Source organism: Nesoenas mayeri, assembly GCF_963082525.1.
Source record: "Nesoenas mayeri genome assembly, chromosome: 26".
NCBI lineage: Eukaryota > Metazoa > Chordata > Aves > Columbiformes > Columbidae > Nesoenas > Nesoenas mayeri.
This window is the reverse complement of record NC_137552.1, coordinates 3,004,677-3,030,175: the sequence shown is the minus strand read 5'-3', so window position 1 is coordinate 3,030,175 and position 25,499 is coordinate 3,004,677. Positions and strand designations below refer to the sequence as shown.

Sequence of the window (25,499 nt, the reverse complement as noted above, 5' to 3'; positions counted from 1 at the left end):
AGAAGAGGAGAGAAGAACCTTTTGCTCCTGGAGCCTGCAAGAGGAACACTGATATCTGGGAATGGCAGGAGATGGACCTGGGGTCCTTCTCTCTCTTCCCGTGGCCCAAAGGCTGGAAAAGCAGCAGTGAAGCCTCCGCTGTACAATCCCAAGGGATGGGGGCACAGGGCTGATGCTTTTACCTGACACCACTGGGACTGAATCACTGTAAGATTCCTACAGTGTACACTGGGGTAAGATATACATGGGACATAAACCCCAAAAGAAAAGCGAACACTCCAGGATATTAGGCAACAACTACACTTAGTTGGCACCCAAAGCTTTCCTACCAGCAATTCATTACTTAATCCCCCATATATAATTTATTTGGGTATCTTCTACTTAATTATCCATCACGGTGCCAGAAGAGGCAGGAGATGGGACACAATCGAGCTCCTTTGCTACAAAAGGCAAACCTGGAGGTTTCTGCCCGCTCGCTCCATCCCAAGCTCCCTGTAAAGCGCAGCCGCGATTCATTACTCACCAAGTAACAGAAGGTGTTATAACAAACTACATTAAGCATATCCCCTATTTTTAGTTAAGCATATTGCATTTGCATACTAAATCTGAGAGGCCATATGTCTCAACGTATATTATTAAAAAGCTTCTTACATAATACATGGGGCAGACAAAACCGGCAGGTCTCCAGCAAGCCAAGCCCAGAGCTGTTCAAGCGGTTTTGTTGGACGGCAAGGAGCCAATAAATGAATATTTCAGCTCCTTGCTTCTCTCCTATTATGCTTAAGCTTTAATCATTGAAGTGGGGGAACAAGTGTCTCGTAACCTGCTTTACTGGCAGGGTCGCATCAGGGCAGGGAGGTTTGTTCCTACCAGGTTATGCTGCTTATATGTTCGCTTCTTGGTGGGGAAGGAAAATAAATACAGCATCCTTTGGGAATCATGAGAAGGGCAGGACAGCCTAAAAATCAGAGGGGTGGTCAGAGCCAGCTCGGTATCTTCCCCATCCCTGGGAGGTGCTGCCAGAAATACAGAGCAAGGAAGGGACAAATGTTCCCTCTGGAGGGAGAATATTCCCTGTATGCAGAGCTGGGGGTGCCGGCACCCCCGGGCCACCCATCTGCCGGCTTTAGCTTCGGCAAGCTGCTGCCACCGCAGGGACGCAACGCAAAAATCCCCCCAAAACCCAAATCAAAATAAGGACGGACACATTTTAAAGGCACAGGAGCAGCTCCTGAACAGCCCTCCCCCCTCCAGGAACCTCGCCGCTTCCCCAGAATGTCTTGAAATATTAAACGGTGAAGGAGCTGCTGCTAATTTTGGCTGGTAGCGGAGCCAGAGGGAAGCAGATTTCCCAGCGCCAGGTTGGGTCCCAGCTCTGCTGCTGCCCCTCTGGGGCAGATGGATGGACAGGGGGGACCAGGATACCTTGCAGGATGAGGCCAGGGGTCCAGCCAGCTTTTGGCACCGATGAGAGGGAGATGGCACCTTCATGTACTTGGGAAAGGAGTCAGGAGGATGTGGTTTCTCAAACGGGAGGTCCAAAGAGACGTCAGGAGATTGGCCCATGTGAAGCCCTTCTGCATCCTGACACCTCTCTGGGAATGTGGGCAGGCATGACAGTCCCAAAATGAGACAGAAAAAGAATAATAAATAGGGAAATTGGGCTGGATCACCACCCCAAGATGATGGGTCACCACCCCAAAATGATGGGTCACCACCCCAAGATGATGGGTCACCACCCCAAGATGATAGGTCACCATCCCAAAATGATGGGTCACCACCCCAAGATGATGGGTCACCACCCCAAGATGATAGGTCACCATCCCAAAATGATGGGTCACCATCCCAAGTGGGGGACCCATCACCACGGCCACTATAACCTGCAGTCAGAGCCTGCGTGGTCCAAGGACCAAGCAGGTCATCAGATGGAGCCGTGGAAGCTCCAGCTCCTCCGCATGATCTCTGTTTCATTTTCCAGCCCGGATGATGCTGTCAAGCTCGCACCGTTCCAGCACCAGCAAATAACCAGGATTTGCTCCCGCTGGGTGTTTTTCCTGCAAGGACAAGACTTGAGCCAAGTTCGTGCCTCCCCACCACCTGCTTTGCTCACTCCAATGAGTAATAATCTCTTAAAAAATATTTGTTTTCTCCTGGTCCCTCTCCAGGCCATATTGAAGCACAGGGGTCCCCAGAGCCCAGCTCCAGAGCTGGTCCCATTTGCTTTTGCATCCTTGCGGAGAAAAGCAATTTCTCTCCAAACGCAAAGCCAGGCTGGGCGGGAAAGCTTTGGAAGTAGAGCGCAATTAAATAAAATCACTGCCATTACAAGGACGAGAGGTTTGAAGCATTTCAAGAAACCTTGACTCCGTGCCCTGCCTGAATTGCACTGACAGCTGTGGTTATGTCTATTTAATTTTCATTGCTTATAAATGTCAGTATTTTGAGCGATGTAATTTCAAAGCACTTTGGTGAACTCGACGACTAAGTAAACACTTAATTTAATGGAAAAGGATGCGCCTCGGACATGGGTTATGATTACACAAGAGCTAGACTACCAGAGGAGGGGGAAAAACCCAAGTATTTTAGTTAAATTGGTGAGGGAAACGCTTCTGCTTATGCATTTGTTTGAGACTTCAAAGCATCGTCCAGTAAGGACCAAGGAAGACCTGAAATCAATAGGTGATTTTGCTGGATACTCTAACCCCTTGCTCTACTTGGGGATACAAAGGTATAAGTCTTGGTCTTGCATCCAAAGCAAAACTTCAACAACTAGGATGCAGGATATTTGAGAGAAATTTAGGCTTTTCCACACATTTCCACAAGAAGTTTCAGTTCTTCCATGTTTCCTTAGAAAATTCCCCACGTTGTAATTTTGTTACCCCTAGCAGCCAAATGGATTTTAAACCTTAAGAGAAGAAAAACTAAAGAGTCTACAAGCTGGGAGAATGGGGGATTTTGTATTGTCTACTTATTAGCTTATTCATAATAGCTTATTTTATTGTGGTTTTTCAGGGTGACGGTTACCAAAGCGGGTGGCTGCAGGAGGTGATGGTCCCATAGGTCCCTTCAACCTCAGCTTCCCACTCACCGACCATCTAAGGCGCCTTCATCGCTCCCATCATCACGCACCAAAACGTAACCCTTTTTTTGCACCAGGAAAGCATTTTCCTTCTCTATGTATTTCCTTTGCATCGCTGCTTCCTCGCAGCCTCTCCACCTCCCTCCCTTTTCTCCCCAAAAGCCCCCGGTGTCCCCCCATAGCCCTTTCTCCTCCTGCTGTCCCCCCCAGCGCCGCATATGGAAGATGCTATATATAACAATATTTGCATTGTGTTGTAGCGTGCTGCCCACGGTAAGGCCGGCGGGGCACAGACACATCTCATATGGCAGCAGGCAGTCTAATATCTTCCTCTGATAAAAATAACCCGTCAAAATTCCATCTAGCAGGGCCCGCAGAGCTGCAATGAATTTTGCCGGAGGGGGGGAAGAAAGAGAAAAAGAAATCAATCAGTGCTAACCTGGAGGTTTAAGCAGAAAACGGCATTGCTGATACTGGAGGTTGCTTCTGAGTTTTTGCAAGGCACAGGGAGAAAACGACAGCATGAGAGACGGGGCAGGTGAAATACAGCGATGGGATGGAGCACAGCGCAGAGCTGGACCCCAGCGAGATTTCGGGGAGATGAGGTGGCCCGAGGCAGTGGTGGAGTCACCATCCCTGGAGGGTTGGACAGATGAGGTTCTCAGGGATATGGGGTAGTGTTGGGGTGGATTATGGTTGGAGTCGATGTTCTTGACAGGCTTTTCCAACCTAAAAGATTCCATGATTTTGCAAGAGGGACAAAGCACAGGGAGCATTTGGCTCCTCATGTTTTGGCCGTCTCAGAGTTGGCCATCGAGTCTCAGATGGGCACCAGGGTCCCATGGGAGGGAGAGGTGGCTATCCACCCCAGCTTCTGCAGGATGCTTGACTTTTCTAGATGAAAAACCTCTTTTCAATGGGGAATGGAGGGTGGAATGGCTCTACTCCAGCTTTTGGAGCTTGGTTGCCCCATTCATCACCCAAACCCACCTTCTCAAGTGCCAACACCCAGAAAGAAATGACGCTTGCAAGAATCTCAGTGGAGAAACCTCAGCTGAAATACCACAGAATCATTTTGGTTGGAAGAGACCCTCAGGATCATCGAGTCCAACCATAACCTCCACCCCAGCCCTACCCCATGTCCCTGAGAACCTCATGTCCGTCTGTCCAGCCCTCCAGGGCTGGTGACTCCAGCACTGCCCTGGGCAGCCTGTTCCAATGCCCCACAGCCCTTTGGGGAAGAAATTGTTCCCACATCCAACCTCAACCTCCCCTGGCGCAACTTGAGGCCGTTTCCTCTGCTCCTGGCGCTTGTTCCTGGGGAGCAGAGCCCGACCCCCCTGGCTCCAAGCTCCTTTCAGGCAGTTCAGAGATCAGAAGGTCTCCCCTCAGCTCCTGTTCTCCATCATCAATTCTGGTCACCAGAGCTGATGGATGGAGACGGGGAAAGGAAAACACCAAAGCTGCCGGGATGGGAAGAGGAGCGGGAAACCCGGCGTTTGGGAGGAGGCCAACACAGCTTGGGTTGTGTATCGTCTGGCGAGACGAAGGCTATGAATCCTCTCTATAAATACACCAAAGGCAAACACCAGACGGGAGCAGAGCGTTTCCAGCAACAGGAAAATATTTATAAAAAAAAAAAAAATAAAAAAATATATATATATATATAAAATTTAAAAATCCAAACGAGGATAAGCTGCCGATGAATAAATTTAATCTGGAAATCAAAAGGTCTGGAGGCAATAATACAGGGCGATGGAGAAAGTGTATTGGTAGCATGGACAGGTTAAATATCACACTGTGGCACTGGAAATGATCATTTGTCCTTTGAGGAGACATGTTGCCCTTTCAAACCCCAAGGGCTCGTGAACAGCCCCACGACTCATTTCCACGCCGCATGGTTCGTGGTGCAAGGCTGAGGTTCTCCATGCTCCTGGGGGGCACTCGGAAAAGCAGAACCATTGAGGAGCCCATCGGGGTGATGGAGATGCAAAATCTGCCTCCTGCATCTCCCCACTCCGACCTGGCCCCAAGGACCAGCATTGTTATGTTTCACGCACATAACTCCAGCCACAATGAAAGATTTTGCCTCTGGAAACCTCAGTTCTCACCCTAGCACAATTCAATACTAACTAATATCACAATAATAATGCTTAATTATTGCTTATATTATTGAAATATTTATGGAAGCCTGTGCAACATTATACAAACAACCCCACGAGGCTATTACTACCATTATGGAAATAAACATCGGCACTGAAGGGCATCACAACGACACACTAAAGACAAATTGCTCCTGGAATGGAGTATAACAAACTGCTGCGTAATGTTAAAATGTGTCAATTTTTCCCTTGGGAACACGCTCGGATAAGAGCTTGGGGCATGAGAAATGCATCTCAATCAGCGCATCACCGAAATGAACAGGATTTGTTGTCATTTTCCCCCCAGAATGAGCCGACATCCCTTGTGATGTGGCTGCGCAGAACTGGTGGAAAACGGGTTTCTTGCCTGAAAGTGAGTACTCGAAAATAATGTCCCTGCAAGCGCTGATGGTGTCTTGTCCTGGACCAAAGGAGACCAGATCACACAAGAAGATGGAGCTGGCTCAGAGCATGAATTCTGCATGAATTCTTTGCTGTCTTTGGCCTTTTCCCATAAAGAGAAGGACTTTGGTCTTTGTCCGGCACATTCTGGGATGCACACAGGGCTGTTTAATAGCAGAAACCTCCTTCACTTTCCTGCTATTTTGCTTTTCTCATGCTGACCTTCCACTGGAAAAAGGAGACATATATACATATATATATATATATATATACATATATATTTAAGAAAAAGCAATGGCAAGCGCTTCCCTTCTCCGCTGTTCACGCTCGCCAAAATATTTGAGTAACGGCATCGCGTAGTATAATTTGTCACTCGGCCAAACCCCGCAGATGGCATTTCCCTCTCTTAATCTTTCGGAGCTTCTCCTTAAATAGTAGTAGTGGAAGTAATAACAAAACTATTAAAATCGATAAACAAACCACAGGCGCCGTCCCCTCTCCTGAAGCTCCCCAGTTTTGTCGGGCGTTTGGTAGCAAAATGCACATCGGCGGTGGCAGCGTGACAAAAATAAGCCTAGAAAGCCCCCAAATGCTTGGGTTTCTTCTCAGATAGTGGTGGGTCTGCTCTAAACCAGCTTGTTTTTTATTGTCATGTGGCTTTGCAATGTCACTTTGGTGTCACCGTCATCCAGCTGTGTCAACAGTCATGACTTGGCACACCCCACCATGCCAAAAAATGAGAGAGTGTTAGAGATGTGGCTTGAAGAAGCAGAAGATGTCAAGGTGCCAGCAGCATGGGTCACCAGTAGCGTCACCCAGATGTCACCCCACTCATGTCACTGTCCTCACGGGTGCCAAGTGACCTGTATCAACAGCTGGGGCTGGAAGAGCCCTGGTGAGGCCACCAAACCCACAGCATCACAGCAGCTCCAGCCTCCTCTGATGGACCATCATCTAACCCATCCCTAAAACCTCCAGTGAAGACGGGATTCCTCAACCCATTACAGGCACAACGGACAAGAGGAGAAGACATCTTTCCAGGATGTCCTACCTAAGTCCTAAGTCCACCCACCCACCACAGCTTGTCCTTCCCTTACCTGAAGACTTACCAAGCGCTTCCCCTTCCTCCTCTCTAAACCAGACAGTGTCGACTCCTTCTCCACTTCAACCATCTCAAGAGAAGACCCTGCGTGGCAGGAGATGCCACCACCGTATCATTGCAATGGCCGGAGCTCCGGCAGCACAGACACAGCAGAGCTGATACAGACCTTGCACCACTAAACCTTTTATTTGCTTTTCCATCTTTCCACCACACATCTGACCTGCACAGATCCAGTAAGTCCAGCGGCAGAAACACGCAGCTCGCTGAGAGAGGAGCTTTGACTCTTCCCTGCCCTCCTTGTAGCCTCCAGAAAAGCTGAATAATGAATTGCAACTCTTGTATTTTTCCCCTCTGCTCTTCTGTTCTGCTCAGACAGTCTTTACCTGCTCTCCAGCCATCCAGAAACACACTCTAGATGCTCTTTGCTATCTGTGATTCCTTTGAGCACTTTGTATTACTGCAACGAGACGCGGTACAACCACAGGCAGCTGTGCTCCTCGACTATTTTGTCTTGTAAACAAGCAAGGAGAGAGCCACAACTGAAAGGACAATGACAATTCGGTGATGCTGCCTGATCATGACATGAGATGAGGAAAGGAGAGGACACCAAAGATGCAGCAAACCCTCACGGGACGTTCCTACACGGTGCGTGGGCACTGAGGCTCCTCCGTTTCTTTCACAAATTCCTGCGTATCTCAGGAAAGATGCTTTTTGCCCCTGAGGGTGGTGAGAGCCTGGCCTAGGTTGGCCAGAGAGGTGGTGGATGAACCATCCCTGGAGACATCCCAGGCCAGGCTGGACGGGGCTCTGAGCACCCTGAGCTGGTGAAGATGTCCCTGCTCGTGGATGAGCTGGGAAGGGCCCTTCAACCCAAACTATTCCATGATTCTGCGACACATTTTATTTGCTCCGTATCTCAGCAAAGACAGATGATTTGCTCCTTCAGAGCTGGCCTAAGCAGTGATGTTTTTAAGAGAAACTGAGGGAGCTGGGGCTCTTGAGCTGGAGAAGAGGAGACTGAGGGGGGATTCATTCATGGGGATCAAAATGGAAAGGGGCAGTGTCAGGAGGATGGAGCCAGGCTCTGCTGGTGACAACCAGTGATAGGACAAGCGGCAATGGGTGCAAACCGGAACACAGGAGGTTCCGCTTAAAGATGAGAAGCAACTTGTTCCTGGTGAGGGTGGCAGAGCCTGGCCCAGGCTGCCCATGGGGTTGTGGTCTCCTTCTCTGCAGACATTCCAGTCCGCCTGGACACCTTCCTGTGTAACCTCATCTGGGTGTTCCTGCTCCATGGGGGGACTGCACTGGAGGAGCTTTCCAGGGCCCTTCCAACCCCTCACATCCTGGGATTCTGTGAAACTCACGCTGCTCAGCACAAGTGAAACAGTTCCAGAGCATCTACAATAGGAGGAAACCCTTCCACCGTCATTTCAGCGCGGGTGCTACAGCAATTTGCCTTAGGAAGCACCAGGGAGGTCTCAAATGTCAACTGGAGCCTGTGTCACTACAGGCTGGATGAAGCTGAAGCAAAATGATGATCCTTGCACTAAAGAGATTAATACAATTAAATTTAATTAGCACTTACAAAAGACTTTTATCTTCAGAGCGCTTTCTAGCCACCAAATCCCCTGATGCCTCCATGCGATTGATTAATATGTGCAGAGCTTTTCAGCTTCCAGGAGAGAAACAAAGACACTTGGGGAAGGGTCAGGACTGGAGAGAGGGGTAATGATCTGCATTATCCCAACGGAAAAATGGTGCATCCAGACAGCACCCTAAAAGCATCTCCGGAGTCACCAATATCTCACTTCCCAGCACCCAGAAAAAGCAGCAATAAACCCCCAGATGTTTGCCAGCTGCTTAGGTACCAGCCAATAGCCACAATGTCACCATGACGGGTGTCTTCTCATGTCTCCTCGCTGCCCCATGGATCCGCGCTATTTCGAACGCTCACATCTCAGCTACAGACATTTAACTTTATGCACCAGCCACAAAGACTCGAATGAAAGCTGCAGCGTGAAATGTATATTTAATTTTAACACTGCACGGCATTGCTTTGCAACATGCATCCCTTGATTTTAAGTGCCTTATCTCCGCTTTACCAGATTTCCCAAAGCCAGCTTCTAGTTTTTATTCCTTTAGTTTTGCCTTAAATGAACATTTCCTGACTTGGGGGCTTTTAAGAAAAGCTTTTGAAGCATCTACATCCCTGAATGGATTTTCTCATTAAGTCATTGATATGTATTTACAGTTAAACAACATTATGTGACTGGGGATGTCTGGCTGTGCCTGCTAATACCAGTCCTAGAGAGGATAAACCCTTGTTGTCACGGTAGCTCACGCACAGGAATAGGAGCAGCTTTGCCAGTCACGTCTTAACTGCTCCGCACATATTATATACGTATAAACAGGGGACTTGGTGCTGGGGAAGGAGGAGAAACCCAAAAACTTAAAGACTGGCTACAAGTGAACATTTTCCCCTATTTATTATTAAAAACAACCGACCAGTTGACTCTAATACCGACTCGAAATCAACCCCATCATCAAATCTTTTCATTGCACAAGGTGTGTTGGATGGCCAACGTCAATCCTTGGGGCAACTCCAAGCAATATCTTGGGTGCATGGAAACAGCAGCACCTGCCACATTGCAAAGAGCAATAACAGCTTTTTCAACACCTTTGTTATCTCTTTTCAGCTCCACGATAACATCGAGAGGCCCCAAGGAACAATTCACCACAACCGGGAGTATATTGGTTATGTGACAACGTTAATGACATGGCCCAGACACAAAAACCCAAGTAACCTTTGAGTTGCCACTCTTCACTCTTATTGATGAGTGTGCTCGGCCAAACATCATTAATTTTTAGTGGCAGCCTAATTTTGTGGATGCTCTGGTTGTCAGTGGGGCTGGTGGAAGGTGGAAATAACATTGACCTTTTCTCCCCGGGAAACATGGCTAATTGAACGAATTCTTGCTCTCATTAGGAAAAGCTCCAAGACGCAGCACATTTTACACCTCCCTTTAGGTGACACCAACCAGCCTCCTAAAGGTCAACCTGCCTTTGATGAGTTGATCCAAGAGCAGTTTCCTCTTGCAAAAAAGCAACAAATTCTTCTGGCCCAAACCCCTCAGTGCTCTTTATGCTCAAGGCCACTGCTGCTTTAGAGGTACCATTTATCTCTTTGGACATTTAAGTCTTCGGGAGGATAAATCAACCCTGTATCATTGGGGTTGTTTTTCTATTGCTTTGGCTAATTATTGCTGCCTGGTAATGCCAAACCTTTGTATCATTTCAAATAAAGCAGCGTTCTCCCTTCGCAGCACCCACCGCGGTTCGGCAGAAGTGGTGAGTTACAATTTAAATAGCTTTTATTTAGCAAGAGGAGATTTACGCACGGGAAGCCGTACTTCATTTTGCAGAAAGGGACGTAAGCAGCGGGGATAATTTGACTCTCTATGGACGAGTTTGGTGCCACACAACTAATTACTGTTCTAGTTCAATCTTCATGGCTTTACGGGCTCTCAGTGCCGTGTAACTAAAGTATTGCTGGCCCAGAGGTGTCTGTGCAGGACAACGATCACCAGTCAGCCTCGCAGTGTTATAAAGAGCTGATACACGAGGCTCACTCGTGGTGATGGGGACATCAGGTTTATGGCTTTGTGGCTGCCTTGACTTACTTGGATTTTGATTTTGTGCCTTTCCGGGGCTCTATGCTCTTGCATAAAGGGTCAGCCAAGATTCATTCTTCCCTCTGCTCTGGTTTTCTGGGAGACAAGGTGTTGGGTGGGAGAGGAGCAGGGGGGGATGTCCATCCCTGCTGACACCGCATGACATGACCAAATAAAAGCTTAGCTTAATAAAAGCTTAGCTGAAGCTAATCTAGTTGAAGATGGCCCTGCTCATCGCAGGAGCTCGGACTAAATGACCTTTAAAGGTCCCTTCCAACCCAAACTATTTATGAATCTGTGATTCTGTGATTCTAATTAGGAGGGAAAGTTGTTAATTCCGGATCTCGGGCTGCATTAACCCAAGTGCCCCGGTTAAACGCCAAGCAAAGCCGTTCCCCTCCAGCTCCCCAAGTCCCCGCTGTGGTTTCCAGCTGAATTCAGTATCATTTTCTCCATCTTCAACCATCATGTATTCTTACTGTGGATGTTAAAAGCCTTTTTGGTCTTTCCTCCTTCCAGAGGGAGCAGCATTTCATCTGCCTGTGCTCTTACACGGACACACACGGCTTGTTAATCAGCTGGTGAAAACACTTTGGGCTGAAAGGAGCTGGAGAACACAAGTTACTCTTACACACACCTCGCCTTTCCCATTTTCTTCCCTTTTTTAATTTTAATTGACAAATGAAATTGAGAACCAAGCCTTCCATGGCAAATAGGAGTTTCGGCTGCAAAGAAGCTGCCCCAAGGCAGACGTAGCTGCTCGCAGCATCCCCATAATGGAAAACAAATTGCAAAAGCTCCGAGAAGCCCTGGAGTCAGCACTACACAAGGACTTTTAGGAGGTGTATTCCTGTTTTAAAACGTGCTCAGGGTTTTGCATGCAGGCGTGTAGGGGGTATCCCTGTAACTCACCATCCTACCATGAGGCGCCCCTGCTGCTACCCATCACTTATTCCACTCCCAGGTCATTTCCTCCTGATTTTATATTTAAAGATGAGTTTTATATTAATTATCATTATTCCACTTGGAACGCCACAAGCTGCGAATGACGCAGACGCACAACCCAGCGCTTTTTTCTCCTTTTCCCCCCAAACTCCATAGTTAAAACCAGCAGCCCAGGCTGCCTCCTCCCACCACTTGAATTCGCATCTCTTGAAAGCAAAAAAGGAGGCCTGGATTTATGAAGAAGCGCCACTAATCACATTAGTATGCAGAAGGAAATGACAGGGAGTGCTTTGTGCCTCTCCACAGCTGGCAAATCCAAAGCTCCAGGGTTTGGGCTTATTAATGCGCCGTGCACAGAGGCTGCACAGCTGGAGAGCGAGCGGCTTTGGGTTCCCATCTCACCATCAAGGAGACGCTGCTTAAATCTGGTTCGCCTGGCGTGAAATCCTAAAGGGCAGGAAAAAACAACCCCTAAAAGAAATAAATCAAAGAAACCATGGAAACGCTCTCAAATTGTGCCCGGATCAGTAAACTTCTGCAAGACGGATTTTCAGGGTTGGCGGCGTTGGCCTCCAGCCACATGTACCAGCCCGGGGTCACCCTCGTTCCATCTGAGTCTGTTCCACAGCGGATTCCTGAAGTTATCAGGGGTTTTGCGAGCAATGAGGAGGAACGGCTCTGTCTTGAGCCAAAAGCATCACCATGGTGCTGGTTGCAAGGAGTGAATGTGGATGATTTGTGCTGCAAATCCCTTTGAATGGGATGTCTGGAGCATCCCAAACTTTGGGGAGGTCCTAGAGATGCTCCGTAATAAACTCCAAAAACACAGGCAGTAGATTCTTCAACGCAGCCCTGATAACTTATAGCCAGAAAAAAGCCACCAAAAATACACGTTGTCTATAATATGATCTACCCCAAGCTGTGCACAATGCAAGGATTGTGCTGGTGTGATGTCTCAGGGCACACTGAGCTGGTCCCCAGGGGGATGCAGCTGGGGAAGGGTTGGCTGAGCGATGCTGCTCATCGTGAATGATATCACCATCCCTTCTTAACCTTTAGAGACCCTTCTTAACCTTTAGAAGGACCTAAAAGTCCTTTCCCAGAACTGCCGGCAGCTACAAACCAACCCCAACCAACAGCACCAGGGCTCGCGTGATGACCCCGGTTCAAAATTAAAGCCGCGCTAATGCGATTTCTCGAAATTCAATTTGGAAATGGAAAGAGATCAGCAGAATTAAGGCGGCTTTAATGAGGAAGAAAAGCGACGGCATGGAAATTCAATGCCACCACAACCACCTGCACCTCTGGTTAATTTGGATTAATGCTGCAGACGTGGCTCGGCCGCCCCTGCGGTGATGCCCGGAGGGGGATGAGCATCCAGCACCTCGAGACTGGTCCCTCAGCTCCCACCACACACCATCAGTTTATCCTTCTCCCAAACCACCACCCCATGGCGTTGGGCTCCAACAGATTGATTCTTTTTTCCCTTGCATCCACCATTTGATGGCCGGGGTTGGTACCCACTGCTTGGTCACCATGAGAAAAAGCCCAACTGGGAGGCAATAAATACACTTCAATCCAAATGGGGTTGGGTGTGAAGGAAATAGGCTTGAGATCTTCCTCTGCATGACCGAGATCAAAAGTCTTGCTCATAGCCCATGTTTTTTATCAAGTTAAATAATAGCAGCCCATAAACTATGTGACAGTCTCCTAAGCGGATTGAAGCCTCAAGCTTCATACATTTCATGCTGCTTCTTAGTGCAATTTTACAGCGCGTTTCTCATTCAACCCCCCCCTTTTATTTTTAATTCAGTGTGTTGCTTGATTAATTGGTATGAAATGTTCATCTTTATCCAGCAACTTCTGAAACACAAACCCACAACTCCCCGATTGTATTTCTTATTTACAGCCCCGCAGCCTGAGTGATTTCCAATTTACTGCGCTGCTATATTAGGTCAATATATAATACCTTGGGCCACTCCAGAAAGATTAACCACAAGCGTATTCCCTTTCCATTCAAATAGTCACCGCTATAAATTACGAGTCTCTTCTCCTATATTTAATTGCATTCCTGCCACTTTCCCTATCAAGTGCAATAAAACAAACCCCCTCCGCATCCCCCGTCTTGTGAGACGAAGGAACCGCAGGATTTGGGAGACTCGGTGCCATATGTACGACTGGCTGCAGCTTCCACCTACGCTACTCCAGACTCTGGTTTGCTGTTTCCCCTTCGGTTACTGGAAAAGAGGGTTTTTTCCCATTGGTATAAATTATTTGCACGTTGCATTTTGCCCCCATGCGAGTCTTTTTGCGTCATAATTCCGACCTGGAGTATTTAAGTCATTCTTCAAAGCACCAAGGTGATGCGAAGACTTCAGCCGCAAATTATCTTCCTATTCTTTTTCACGTCTAGTAAGAATAAAACGCTAGAAAATATACATTCTGCAAGTGCAAAATTCAAAAGCTGGAGATTTCCAGCTCGTTTTCTTCTTATCTTTTATTTTTCCACGCAGCTCCTGATTTTGACAGTCCTGACACAATATTTTTGCACGCCAAAAGCTGGCGAGGCTGCCTGGTGCCACGACATCCCGACACAGTCAAAATACCCCGTTCTTTGCACTTGAAAATCAAGACTGAAGCAGTCTGTGTGCGCTCGCTATTCCAAAATTAGACTGCACATGAATTTAACAGCTTCAAATAACGGGCTTGCATATGCAGACGCTCAAGCTAAAGGTATATTTTTCCATTACCAGCAACTTGTTAGACGAGATATTCCAGCTTCCCGAGATATTAAAGGATACTCAGAAAAGGTCTTTTTAGAATGACAATACGCTTCGTTTTGTTTGTCAAGTTAGTAACAAATGGCTTTTTGTATGACAAAGCATATGCCAACGTGACATGGTGGCAGCAGCTCCTGGAGCAGCCCTACCCCAAGCTACGAACCAATGTTTTCCTTCTTTGCTTCCTATTTGCATTGCAAAGAACAGGTTTAAAAAGGAAGCTGAGATCCCGAGGCAAGCAGCCAGCAGCAAAATGAGGATTTTTGAGTCCGCGCGCCAACTATTTCCATGCGGGGCTGTGAAGGAGAAGGCGGTTTTATGGCATCCCCAAATCCGCAAAGCAGCGATGGGACTAAATACAGAATAAGGTGCCACCGTTTGAACTTGGCGTGGATAAAATTCAGCTCTGTGGCCAACAGAACCCTGTGCCAACCAGGGTCTGAGGGATCCGGGTGCAGGAGGAAGGTCCTATGGGTTGTCCTGGCCATGGTTGGGATGGAGAGACAGTGAACTTGGGCTTGGAGGGCTCTCTGGGTGGCTGGTTTCTATAGGATGGACCCTTCCAAGAAGCACAAGCCAAGGCCACCACAACGGGGCAGCGAAATGCATGATTTTACCATGGGAAGGTCTCTCTGTGATGATGGAGGGTGGTCCATCTTCAGCATCTGTGAAGCCCTAACGGGGTTGCAAACACCATGTCTGAGACAATAGTGGGGAAGAGCTCCAGATATCTCTTGGAAAACTTGGATTAACGTTGGACAACCAGCTGGGAAAGGAAATGGTTTGAGCAGCCAACTTTGAGGGATGCTGCAGAAGTTGGAAACTGGAGAAAGAAAAGGTCAAGTAACTCAACCACACAAAAATAATCACCTAAGGTCAACTAAAAGAGCAGCTAAAAGGCTACTGGAAAATGGAGCAGCAAAATCAGTCAGTAGAAGTGTCTGAAGAGCTAAAGAGTGAATGGTTATAATGGAGATATTATCTCACTGTGAAGAAGAAAACTCAACTCAAATCCTTCCATCCTGGAGGTACCGCCATGGCTGGACCTCATACACGTGGCTTTGACACCGCAACATGAAGACCTTGCCTTGTGTCCTCTCCACGCCGAGGGCTGATGTTCATCACCACGAGCTGCGCACCCTCATCGGAGAGTCAAGTTTGTGCAGCTGAGGAGTTTTAATTCCAAACGCATTTACATTATTATGCAAATATTTGGAGATGATCAACTCCTCCACTTACCTAGTAAGAGCTAAGCGTTTCCATGGGAACAGCAACTATTAACCACTATAGTTAATGTTTTTATTCTGGTAGTGTCCAGAAAGCTCAATGAAGATTGAGGACAACTCACACAAGGTGCTGAACAAATGGGGAGGATGAAAAAGTCGCTTGTTGAAAGGCAAAGATTAATGTTTTATGAGCTTCTAAGTCAAGTACCAGTTCTACATGGACCTGTAAGAACATGGCCAATGAGTCCAGGAGCTTTTCTTACACCATTTAACCAAATCAAGACCCTATTGATGTAGTTTTGCCTTGAATCCTACAGCATTTCCCAGTCAGATGGAGTCCTTAATAACTATCCCAGCACAATCCAGCCGCATAACATCAACCTGGTTTTGGGACACGAGAATCCCTCCCTATGCTTCTAATCTTTAGCTGAGTACAAATTTAAGTTAAATTTGCATTGTCGTGATAGAAAAGCACAGCTCTAACGACAGCACGTTTCTGGATGGCTTCCTCCTAGGGATCCTCCATAATGCAGTTCCAAAGAGCGAGTCGAAAGCAAGGACGGTGTGACACAAGCTCTGTGGCTCCATGGGGAACCTCACAGGGGCCCAAAACCCAATGAGGTTGAACACACAGAGCTTGTGGTGTGGTTGCCCAAGCCTGATGTACCTCCAAGCCATCAACGTGGTGGTTTCCTTCCCCCAGGGCAATCCGTGAGTGATAAAGCATCAGCAGAAGATGCGCTTCATCTTCCCGCTCTGTACTGTGAACCTATTTTACCTTTTAGAAGGACAAGGCTTGAAACAAACGCAACAAGTCAGAAATGATTATTTCACATCCCCGTCTACTCCCCCTCACCTGGGTCAGATCAGGCTGACTCTGAGTACAAGATATAAACTGGAAGGCAAAGCTCTCGCTATAAAAGCCTGTGCAATTTTAAATGATTGATGGGCCCGTGGGAATCTGTTTAAATTGCAAGAATCAAACACCACACAAATAACTGTTAAGTTTTGAATGAATGCAACCAACTCTCCTCTTTGCTATCGAGCAGAAGTTTGAAAGGTGCTGGAAGGGGCTCATTTGCACAGGATGATGGAGCGACGGCGACACACAACCTGAAGTGATATTTGCTCCTCGCCCTTTCCTGATCGCCCAAATAAACACAATCTCGTCTTGAAAAACTCCCACCGCAACGCTCTGCCTCGCAACCGCCAGACAAACACAGAGACTGGCAATTCTTCCAACCTTTTTTTCAAATGTTTTGTTTCAAATGTCAACATGGGCTCAATGAAAACTGCAGCCACCGCTGCTGATAAGACTCGCTGTAAACGGGTGGCTTTGGTGGCACATGTCACTCCCCACACTGTCCCCTGCCCATGCCACCCCTCTTGCAGATTCCAGACCCTACCCACCACTAATTTCTTATTAAAGAAATTAGCACCAGCGTTGGCAGCAAATGCCACCGTGCTGGCTCGGTTGGGATGACGGGAGCTGCTAAGCTGCCCTTGCAGGAGGCAACGATTCCATGTCCACCCTGAGTGCTGCCACCCCAACCCAAGGGACATTTCCACGTCCACCCCACGTGCTCCATAACAACCCAAGGGACATTTCCACGTCCACCCCATGCGCTCCATAACAACCCAAGGGACATTTCCACATCCACTCCAAGTGCTGCCATCCCAACCCAAGGGACCTGCGAGACACTGCAGCACGCTGGCTCTTCAGAAGATGCCCAACCCAGTTGGGTTCATCAGGGGACAGACGCCATCCATCCCAAATGCTTCCAGTGCAATGAGCCCTTGGTCCACTCAGGCAGCACTAACCCATGCAAAGACAACAATTAATGCAACAAATGTCCCCAGATTTCAAGGAGAAGGAAAACAGAAGACAGTAGTTGGAGGTCCACCTTGAACCGTGGCCTCCCAGAAATGCCTTTCTAGGGAAGAGGGATGTGCTGGAGCATCTGAAGGAGACACCACACCTCTTGTCACCCACCCATATCCACCACAGAACAGGTGATGATGCTCCTGTTTGGTGACCCGATTATTGGCACCCAGATACCCAAGTCCAGCACTCAGTGATGAGCTGAACCATGGACACGCTGGTCCCGGACGGCAAAACCAACTCATTTCTGTACAGACTGGGCTCTTCTTGCTTTCAAGAGCTATTTGGTTTAGATGTTGGTTGGGGAGGATGGGATGGTCTCTCCAAAGAAAACACCAGTATGTGCATGTTTGCAGGAGGAAAAAGAAGGTCTTACCTGTTTCTCCCCATATTGGCAAATATTCATCCTGCTGTATGTCCAGCATGATTTCCAGTCCATTGCCTGTCCCACCCTTAACCGTGGTAAGAAGAGGCCGCCCTTCTTCTCCTGAGTTAAACATGTAGCATTTCCCATATTTTGTAAACACCTGCGAGGAGAGAAGAGAGCAATAATATAATATTTCCCATATAATCGATGCCTCTTCTCACCCGAACGCCGGCAGAGGGATGAGAAACAGCCATGCGACACAGCTCGAAGGGAAATGTCTGCAGATAAATCTAAACCGGTTTAAACGTTTAGTGTATTGTGTTCTCCTTACAGAAAATAAAAGATGGAAGAGAGGAAGGGAAAGCTGTTTTAGAGCAGCAGCTCACCAGTCATATAGTGTTAAGTCTTAGAGAAACACACGTTCAAAAATGTACCAAAATATATGGCAAATCTTCGGTTTTGTGCAAGGCGCCTCAGTTCAATGTTGCTCACGGCTGCAGATCTAGAGATGGGCTCATCCCTGCAATCCATGCTCATCCACCTGCTGAACATCACACCATGTAGGCACAGCTCATGTCCACCGCGTTCCACCCAAAGGGAGCAATTGGAACGACATCTGTGCTCTCCCGACACAAAATAATGCAATATCTCATTCATTCCTCATTCTGCTACTACTTGGCAAATAATAAGAGTTAAAAACACTTGGGCAAATGAGGAAAGGTTTCATCCATTGCTTTTGCTCTTTCTTTAGTCTCATTTTGGTCTGTCTCTTGGAAGAAACTCTGCGCAAAGCCCAGGTGGGGGCTGCCAGGCCACCAGCAGCTCTGCAACGTGGGGTGGGCATGGGTTTCCAAGTGGGATGGATATGGGTTTCCAAGTGGGGTGGTGAGGTTGACATGAGTTTCCAAGTGAGGTGGACATGGGTTTCCAAGTGAGGTGGCCATGGGTTCCCACGTTGGGTGGCCATGGGTTCCCACGCTGGGTGGTGAGGTTGACATGAGTTTCCAAGTGAGGTGGACATGGGTTTCCAAGTGAGGTGGCCATGGGTTCCCACGTTGGGTGGCCATGGGTTTCCACACTGGATGGTGAGGTTGACATGGGTTTCTAAGTGAGGCGGACACGGGCTTCCAAGTGGGGTGGCTCTTGGTGGGGCAGCAGAGATGTGACATCTTTGATTGCAGTGGCATTGAGTCCTGTGCTCAGTCTTCCCACAAACTGGGAGAACATACGGAAAACCAAAAGATTAAAACACAGTAAGTCCTTCCTATGCATTTCACTGACAGAATAAGGGACATGCAGATGTGCAGAACTTCTACCTACATGAAAAGAGGATGAAATGGCTGGGGGACATTTAGAAATCCCCCAATTTTTGCACGTGGTGACTCTTGACAAGCACCAGCGTGAAACATGGCATGTCAGTCGTCTTCAAGTCACTCTGCTGGTTCACAGCTCCAGAAAGTCCAGGTTTTGCAATCAGTAAGCAACCAGTAATTAATATTCAGAGCGAACGGAGCCCAACACCAACTGCTGGCTGCAGTCCCGTCAGAAATCACAAGTTGCAAACGCAGTTGCTGAGATCACACGACCCCAAGATGATTCATAACACTGAACAGAAGCTGGAGTCATCAGCAATTTATTCCCCTCAAATATTGACATATGCCTTATAATCACAGCATCGGGGAAGCAGGTGAAAAAAGAGACATGTGAAATCATATCCAAGTTTAAAAAACCCCAACGGGAGCAAAAAAGGATGGAGAAAATATGAAGCATTTGCAGGAAAAAAAAAGCCCTTTGAAAAGAGATTTTATATCCGAGAGAAAATCCCATTTTAATACTTGACTGACCTATTAAACCATTCAAGCTGGAACGATAAGCTGAACAACAGTAAGCCTGTGTTAGCAGCAAGTGCCTGTAGATGGGTTTTCCCAGATAGGCTTTGATGGCAGAAGTCAAAAATATCTAATTAGGATCGTTTAAAATACAGCAAGAAGAAAACTTGCATTAGTGAAAACCACAGGAAAACACGCAAACTCTATCGAGAGCTATAGCACAATGTAAATGCTGAGTGAGGATTTAGATGCTGATGTACCCGGTGCAGACTTTAGCCAAATAAATCTGGGCAATTTTACGGGGAGTTTTATATGGTCCTTTGTAGCTGTAAAAGTGTAAAACCTCCAGTCAGGGCAAGTTTATCCAATGAACAAGAGCTAAAGAGACAGGGACCCGAACGGTTACTGGCCGTGGCCAAGAGCCCATCAGCCACGACCTTGGGAGATGTTTCCCTTGCTCAACAGAAGATGAAAACCCATTCAGTGACACACGTGTTGACGCAGGGATGGAAGAAACGCAACTGCTTCCATCCCAACATCTGCTCCTGAGCCATGGTGAGGCCAGGGGACTATCTGAGACACGGCTTAAATCCAGCTGCTGCTGCCGTCACCTGCATCGCTCCAAGGACACCGCAAAGAAACACTTCCAAGGAAGAATGATGACCTTATTCTGCTCTTTAGGTCCACCAGCAAGGACGGATCTTCAGTAAGGCTCTTGGTGTGTATCCACCTTTCATCTCTGCAAATCAGGCGGTTACTTACGGCTTCGTATAATCAAATACCACAAAGGTATGAGTCCTGACGCTTGTCCAAACAAGGAATAAGGTACCTTTCCTGAAGTACCCAGAGCCAGCAAACAGCGTGAAAGGTTTGGGGTAGGACCACCACCAGGCGTAGTTGCTAATCTAAGGACTGGTGCTCAAGAGAGGAGCAACAAGGGATACAACAGCAAACAGCACGGACCAGGAGAACACCTACAGAGCCAAACAGCTGGAGAAGAACCCAACGCTAGATGTGATTCAGGGCTTTTTATTCCTTTGGACCAGCTGCAAGCCCAGTTCTAAGTGCTGGGTGCCCATTTGGGTTGAAGCACATCTTCCCACTAAGTTTCACCCACAAATTGAGCCCAAGTGCTCCAAGACAGCTCCTCAATGCAAACCCAAAGCAAAGCACGTGGGGAGAGTTGGGAGATTAGCTCCCAAAGCCAACTCCTGATCCAACGAAACTCCATGTAGATGCCTCCATGGTGGGTCTGAGCCGGTTGCATGTTGCTCACCTCCGGCAACCCTCGCCGGGAGGGCACCACCAGGGCTAGAACCCAAAGCTGCAAGAACAGAGAACTGAAAAATCAAAGAGAATAAAGTGAGGAAGAAACGAGAGCCTTTCCCTGAGCCATGAGCAGCATTAACGCTCAACAGCAACTGGAGATGCCTTCAGGCCATGTTCTGTTAGGCCTAGTCCTGCTCCCTCGCAGAAAGGAGCCAGAAATACAGCAAACAGACAAATAAAGACAAAGGAAGAAGGAAAGGAAGGGAAGAAAGTCACCCCGCTCGCTGAAGCTACAGATGTCCCTAGAAGCCACAGACAACTATAGGTACATCTCTCGAGCCCCTCAACCTCAAGGTCTTCTATCTTTCCCTATAAAAGACTATTTAAAAATATGCTGTAAGCTCAAAAATCCATATGCATTCATTTCAACGCACATTAAACCGGGTTGTGCTGCTCCTCACCTTCACTATGAATTATTATTTGGGAAAATATTACTTTTCTTTCATGGGATCCTCTTGGTTTCAGGCTCTTTTGGGCTCCCTGATAACAGGGACGGATTCCGAGCGCTATCAGATCATCGGGATAAAAGGATAGAGCTGTTGGGAAAGGGCAAGCTCGGTATATACTGACTGCAGCCGTACACCTGAGACAGTAAACACGCAGCAAAGCAGAATGATTTAACCTCAGTTTGTTTGTCTTCAGGGAAAACAGCACTCCTTGCTGTTCGTAATGTTTTAACCTGCAATGAAAAGAAGGTTCAGCGCAAGCCCGAAACAAAAATACAAACATGTACCTTGAGAATAGTCTATAAAAACACCAATTTTTCCTCTTTGATGGATCAGTTGTTACTTTGACAGCTCCTCTGAACGATTCCCATTTAAGTACAAAGGGTAAACATGTTCAAAAATCTGTGAAACAGCATTCGAGCAACACGACGAGTCCTTTAGTGTGTAAAGGGAAGAACGTGCTTGCTGGGAAATTAAAAAGCAGAGGGTGGGTATCTCAAACACACTCCACATATAAAACAGGGAACACTACCATTAAAAGCTTTGAGACACCAATGTATACGGTGCGTGCCAAACCAACGGAGCAAAAAAGACTGATATTCAAAATGCAAGCAAGCCTGACTGGAGTAATGGAGAAAAAGGCATTTCACAGTTTATAACTGGCATACCCAGGACAGGCATATCTGCTAATAAACTATCCTTTCAATACACAGCAAAATGATGGTAAAAGCAAGTAATTTGAAGACTGTAAATTAGCTTTCTAAACCCCGGCAAAGACGCAGGCTAGAGCTCACGAACAAGGCAGGGTATTAGTTGTCACATTAAGGCGCTAACCATTGAAAATAAGAGCAAATTCGCATCCTTCACAATAATTTTCTCCACAGTTGTGGTATACAAAGGTTCAGAGACATATATTCTATCAAGCTTCATCCAACATGGACAACAAAGAAGAAAGGAAAATAAAGGGACTTTGCAAACAGGTCCAGGAGAAGCGGAACAAAAAGCGCTTGGGGAGAACAGAGATGGGTTTGGGCAGCACTGCTCATGAGATGATGGGAAAAAGATCCTGTCTAGGAGCAAAGAAGACCTTATTTCTGAGCTGTTGGCAGAGTGATACGCTCCCATAGCTCCCAGGTCTCCCATGGCACCGGTGGCACTGAACAATGTCACTGTTTCAGTTGAGGGGTGAGGACAGCACGGTTCAGTTGGCCCCATGCAGGCGCATCAGGGCGGTTCATTTGTTCACACCCTGGCGAGGAGGTAGCGGTATGTTATTTGAAACAAAATGATGGCTGTGAAGAGAAAACTGCAACGGATGCGTGCAATAAACAGGCTTCTGAAGCGTCAGTTCCCAACAGGATCTCTTTCAAAAGGAGAACAAGGCGGTGATGGTAGGTAGGTAAGGAGGGAATTCACACTTAACTGGCAGAAAGGACTAAATCTCCCTTCCAAACTGAAGGGTAGAAGGAGAAAAGGAATCAAGTCCTTGTGCCATGAGGAAGGGGATGCGAGTCTAATCAGAGCATCCTCTTTGCTGGAGAGAATTTCTTCCCCAAAGGGCTGTGGGGCATTGGAACAGGCTGCCCAGGGCAGTGCTGGAGTCACCATCCCTGGAGGGCTGGACAGACGGACATGAGGTTCTCAGGACATGGGGCAGTGCTGGGGTGGGTTATGGTTGGACTCCATGATCTTGAGAGTCTCTTCCAACCAAAATGATTCAACGATTATGCACTTCAGTCCTACAAAAACACTGGGGGACTACAAAAAGCTCACAGACCCATGTATTCCAATGGTGACTTGGTCACTCAGCCTGAAGTGATCGTACGGCAAAAACTAACACAAAACAGGAGGGAAAACACATTTAAATGACATACTTTGGTATCGTCTCCCCTGCAAAGGGTAGCCACGGATTTCTCTTTAAATTCACGTTGGTTTTGTGTTTTACGGAAACCTGGCATAGAAGCATGTCAGACGCGCAAAATATCACCCATCCTTCACGGTGTCAGGTTTAATCTCGCAATGGAGAAGAGTAATGGGGATGGAGCTGCGGAAAGCGGAGCCGTCAAAGTTGTCAGGGATGTGTTTACAAGGACAGGGTTTTCCTTTTGGCCTCCGAGACCGAGATATCTCAGTGGGGCTTGTCAGGGCAGGGAGATGTTCCATTGACATGAGCCCCATGTCTGCCCGCAGCCCTGGGCACCGCTGGCGCACAGCTGGATGGGAACAGCAGGGATGTCAGCTCTGCTTTTATACAAAGCTGCTGGTTTTAAACAGGAAGTTATCAAGGTCCTAGATACCGCCTGAGGCTACGATACTCTTGTGCTGGCATTAATGTTGCTTTTTACAAACTAGCATCAGTCAGCATCCCAAATGTAATAGTCTCCCGTTGCCAACAAGCTGCTACGTAACACGTAATGATGCTCCTAATACATGTATCTCCACCTTCAAAAGCAGTTTTTGCCACCGGACAGGCTCAACTCTCTTTTTAATTCGTTTATTTATTGGATGGCATTAAGCGTCGCCTAGTGGATCACAATTCATACCCCTATATTCCAGCCTTCAAGAACAGTTAAAGTCTAGCGGCACTAACACAGAGGCACGACAGGCGAGCACATTTAATTCACTGAGAGATATTGCTGTTTTCTTCTTATTTGTGCAATCAGCCACTCCCTGTAATGGCAAATTGGTGCAAGCATTTGTTAGAATGGTGAGTACTTATGGAGGGTCCTTATAGCTGCCATAAATCACCTCTGCTGCCATCGCTGCCATTTAGCACTGGTTGAGTGGATATTTAAAAAGATATATAGCCCTAATATTCTGGCAGCAAATGAATAAAACTATAATGGTGAAGTTGCAAATATGTTGGTCTGTAAACTCAGAAAACCACAACCCCCTCTCTGATCCCATCAAATCCTGATTACTTCCACCCATAAGGAGATGGTACAGAACGATGCGACAGGAGCTCGGTCCCACCAGAGTGTAATTTATTAGTCATAGGAAACAATATCTGCGTGATGCCACAAAGCTTCATCTCCCACATAAACACAGATTAAACCATGAACATCCCTTAATTTCCCAGGGCTCTGTTTGCAGAACGCTGTCCACTGGTCCTTAGACATATACAAATGTGCATCACACGCAGGTGAAACGAGGTGAATGGCCTGAGGTGCGTCAGGCTGGGATCATCTCACCAGCCTGGGGTTGCATGAGGTCAGACAAGACAAAAGACAAGACCAAAAGCCTGGCCGATGCCCTCGGGGAGCAGCAGATGGTGTGGAAAGAGGAGAAAGGCGGGTGACGGTGCATTGCGTTCCTCCCCGGTGGCCACCAAGGCTGTCCCTCCACCAGCGGATGAGCTCTGAGCATCCAACGGTAGCGGCCCTGGAGCCTTTTAACAGGTGCCAGCACACGGCTTGAAGGCCAGGATTCACTCGGATGATAATTACAATCTGTCTTCCTAACCTCTCCCCACTGATTCGTTTAATGAGTCGTTCTTCATTAGCCTCGCTGAACTCCCTCTTGAGCAGCAGCAGCAGCTCTGGGACTGACGATGACAACACTGCTGCACAGCCCTGCCAAAAATACCTCGAGAACGTGCGACAGGAGCCCAGGGATCCCCCAAACGCTTTGTCCTCGTGAAGATACTCACCCAGGTGCTAAAAGAGAGGGGATAAAACATTTGGACTTGCAATGTCACTGTCAAACCTCTCCAGCCAAGGAAGGGTGTCATGTACCAAATGAGTGCTCCAGAAAATGCTGATCATGGACTCATAGAACAGAATCATAGAATCATTTGGTTGGAAGAGACCCTCAGGATCATCGAGTCCAACCATAACCTAACTCAACTCTAGCACTAAACCAGATACCGAGAACCTGCAGGATGGTTCCAGAAGTATTTGCTCCTTGGTATAAAACCATTTGCACGTCTGGAGGTTTTTAGGCCGTTCCTTGCCTAGAAAGCCCAGCCTTTCCGTAGAGCCGGCGCGGGAGGGAGCGTCAGCCTCATGAAAGACAAACAGCTCCAAATACTCCCAATGGGACAACTTCATCTCAAGCCTTTTGCAAAGGCAAAGCAGCAACCGCTCCCTCGTCCTCATGCAGATGAGATAAGTACTGAATGTCGTACTGAAAACAGCATTTCTCTATGGCCAGCGAAGCTTAAAACCCCAGGGGACTTTTACTACTTACAGCCCTGAGTGTTACAACTGCTGCTCAAAGTGAAGTATTTGGGGCACAAGACAAAGCAAAACCTGTCCCCACGCAGCCCAGGGCTTGGGATGGAGCTCAGGACCAGCGG

At 47.5% G+C, this 25,499-nt stretch overlaps 1 protein-coding gene across 1 annotated transcript in view; it reads right to left on the bottom strand.

Moving 5' to 3' along the window:
* Nucleotides 1-25,499, bottom strand: part of LOC308049983 (acid-sensing ion channel 2) — a 397,691-nt gene that overhangs the window by 27,965 nt on the left and 344,227 nt on the right. The window contains exon 2 of the mRNA XM_080359890.1: nucleotides 17,608-17,758. Within this exon, the coding sequence (XP_080216016.1) occupies nucleotides 17,608-17,758 (151 nt within the window). The remainder of the gene's footprint in view (nucleotides 1-17,607; nucleotides 17,759-25,499) is intronic.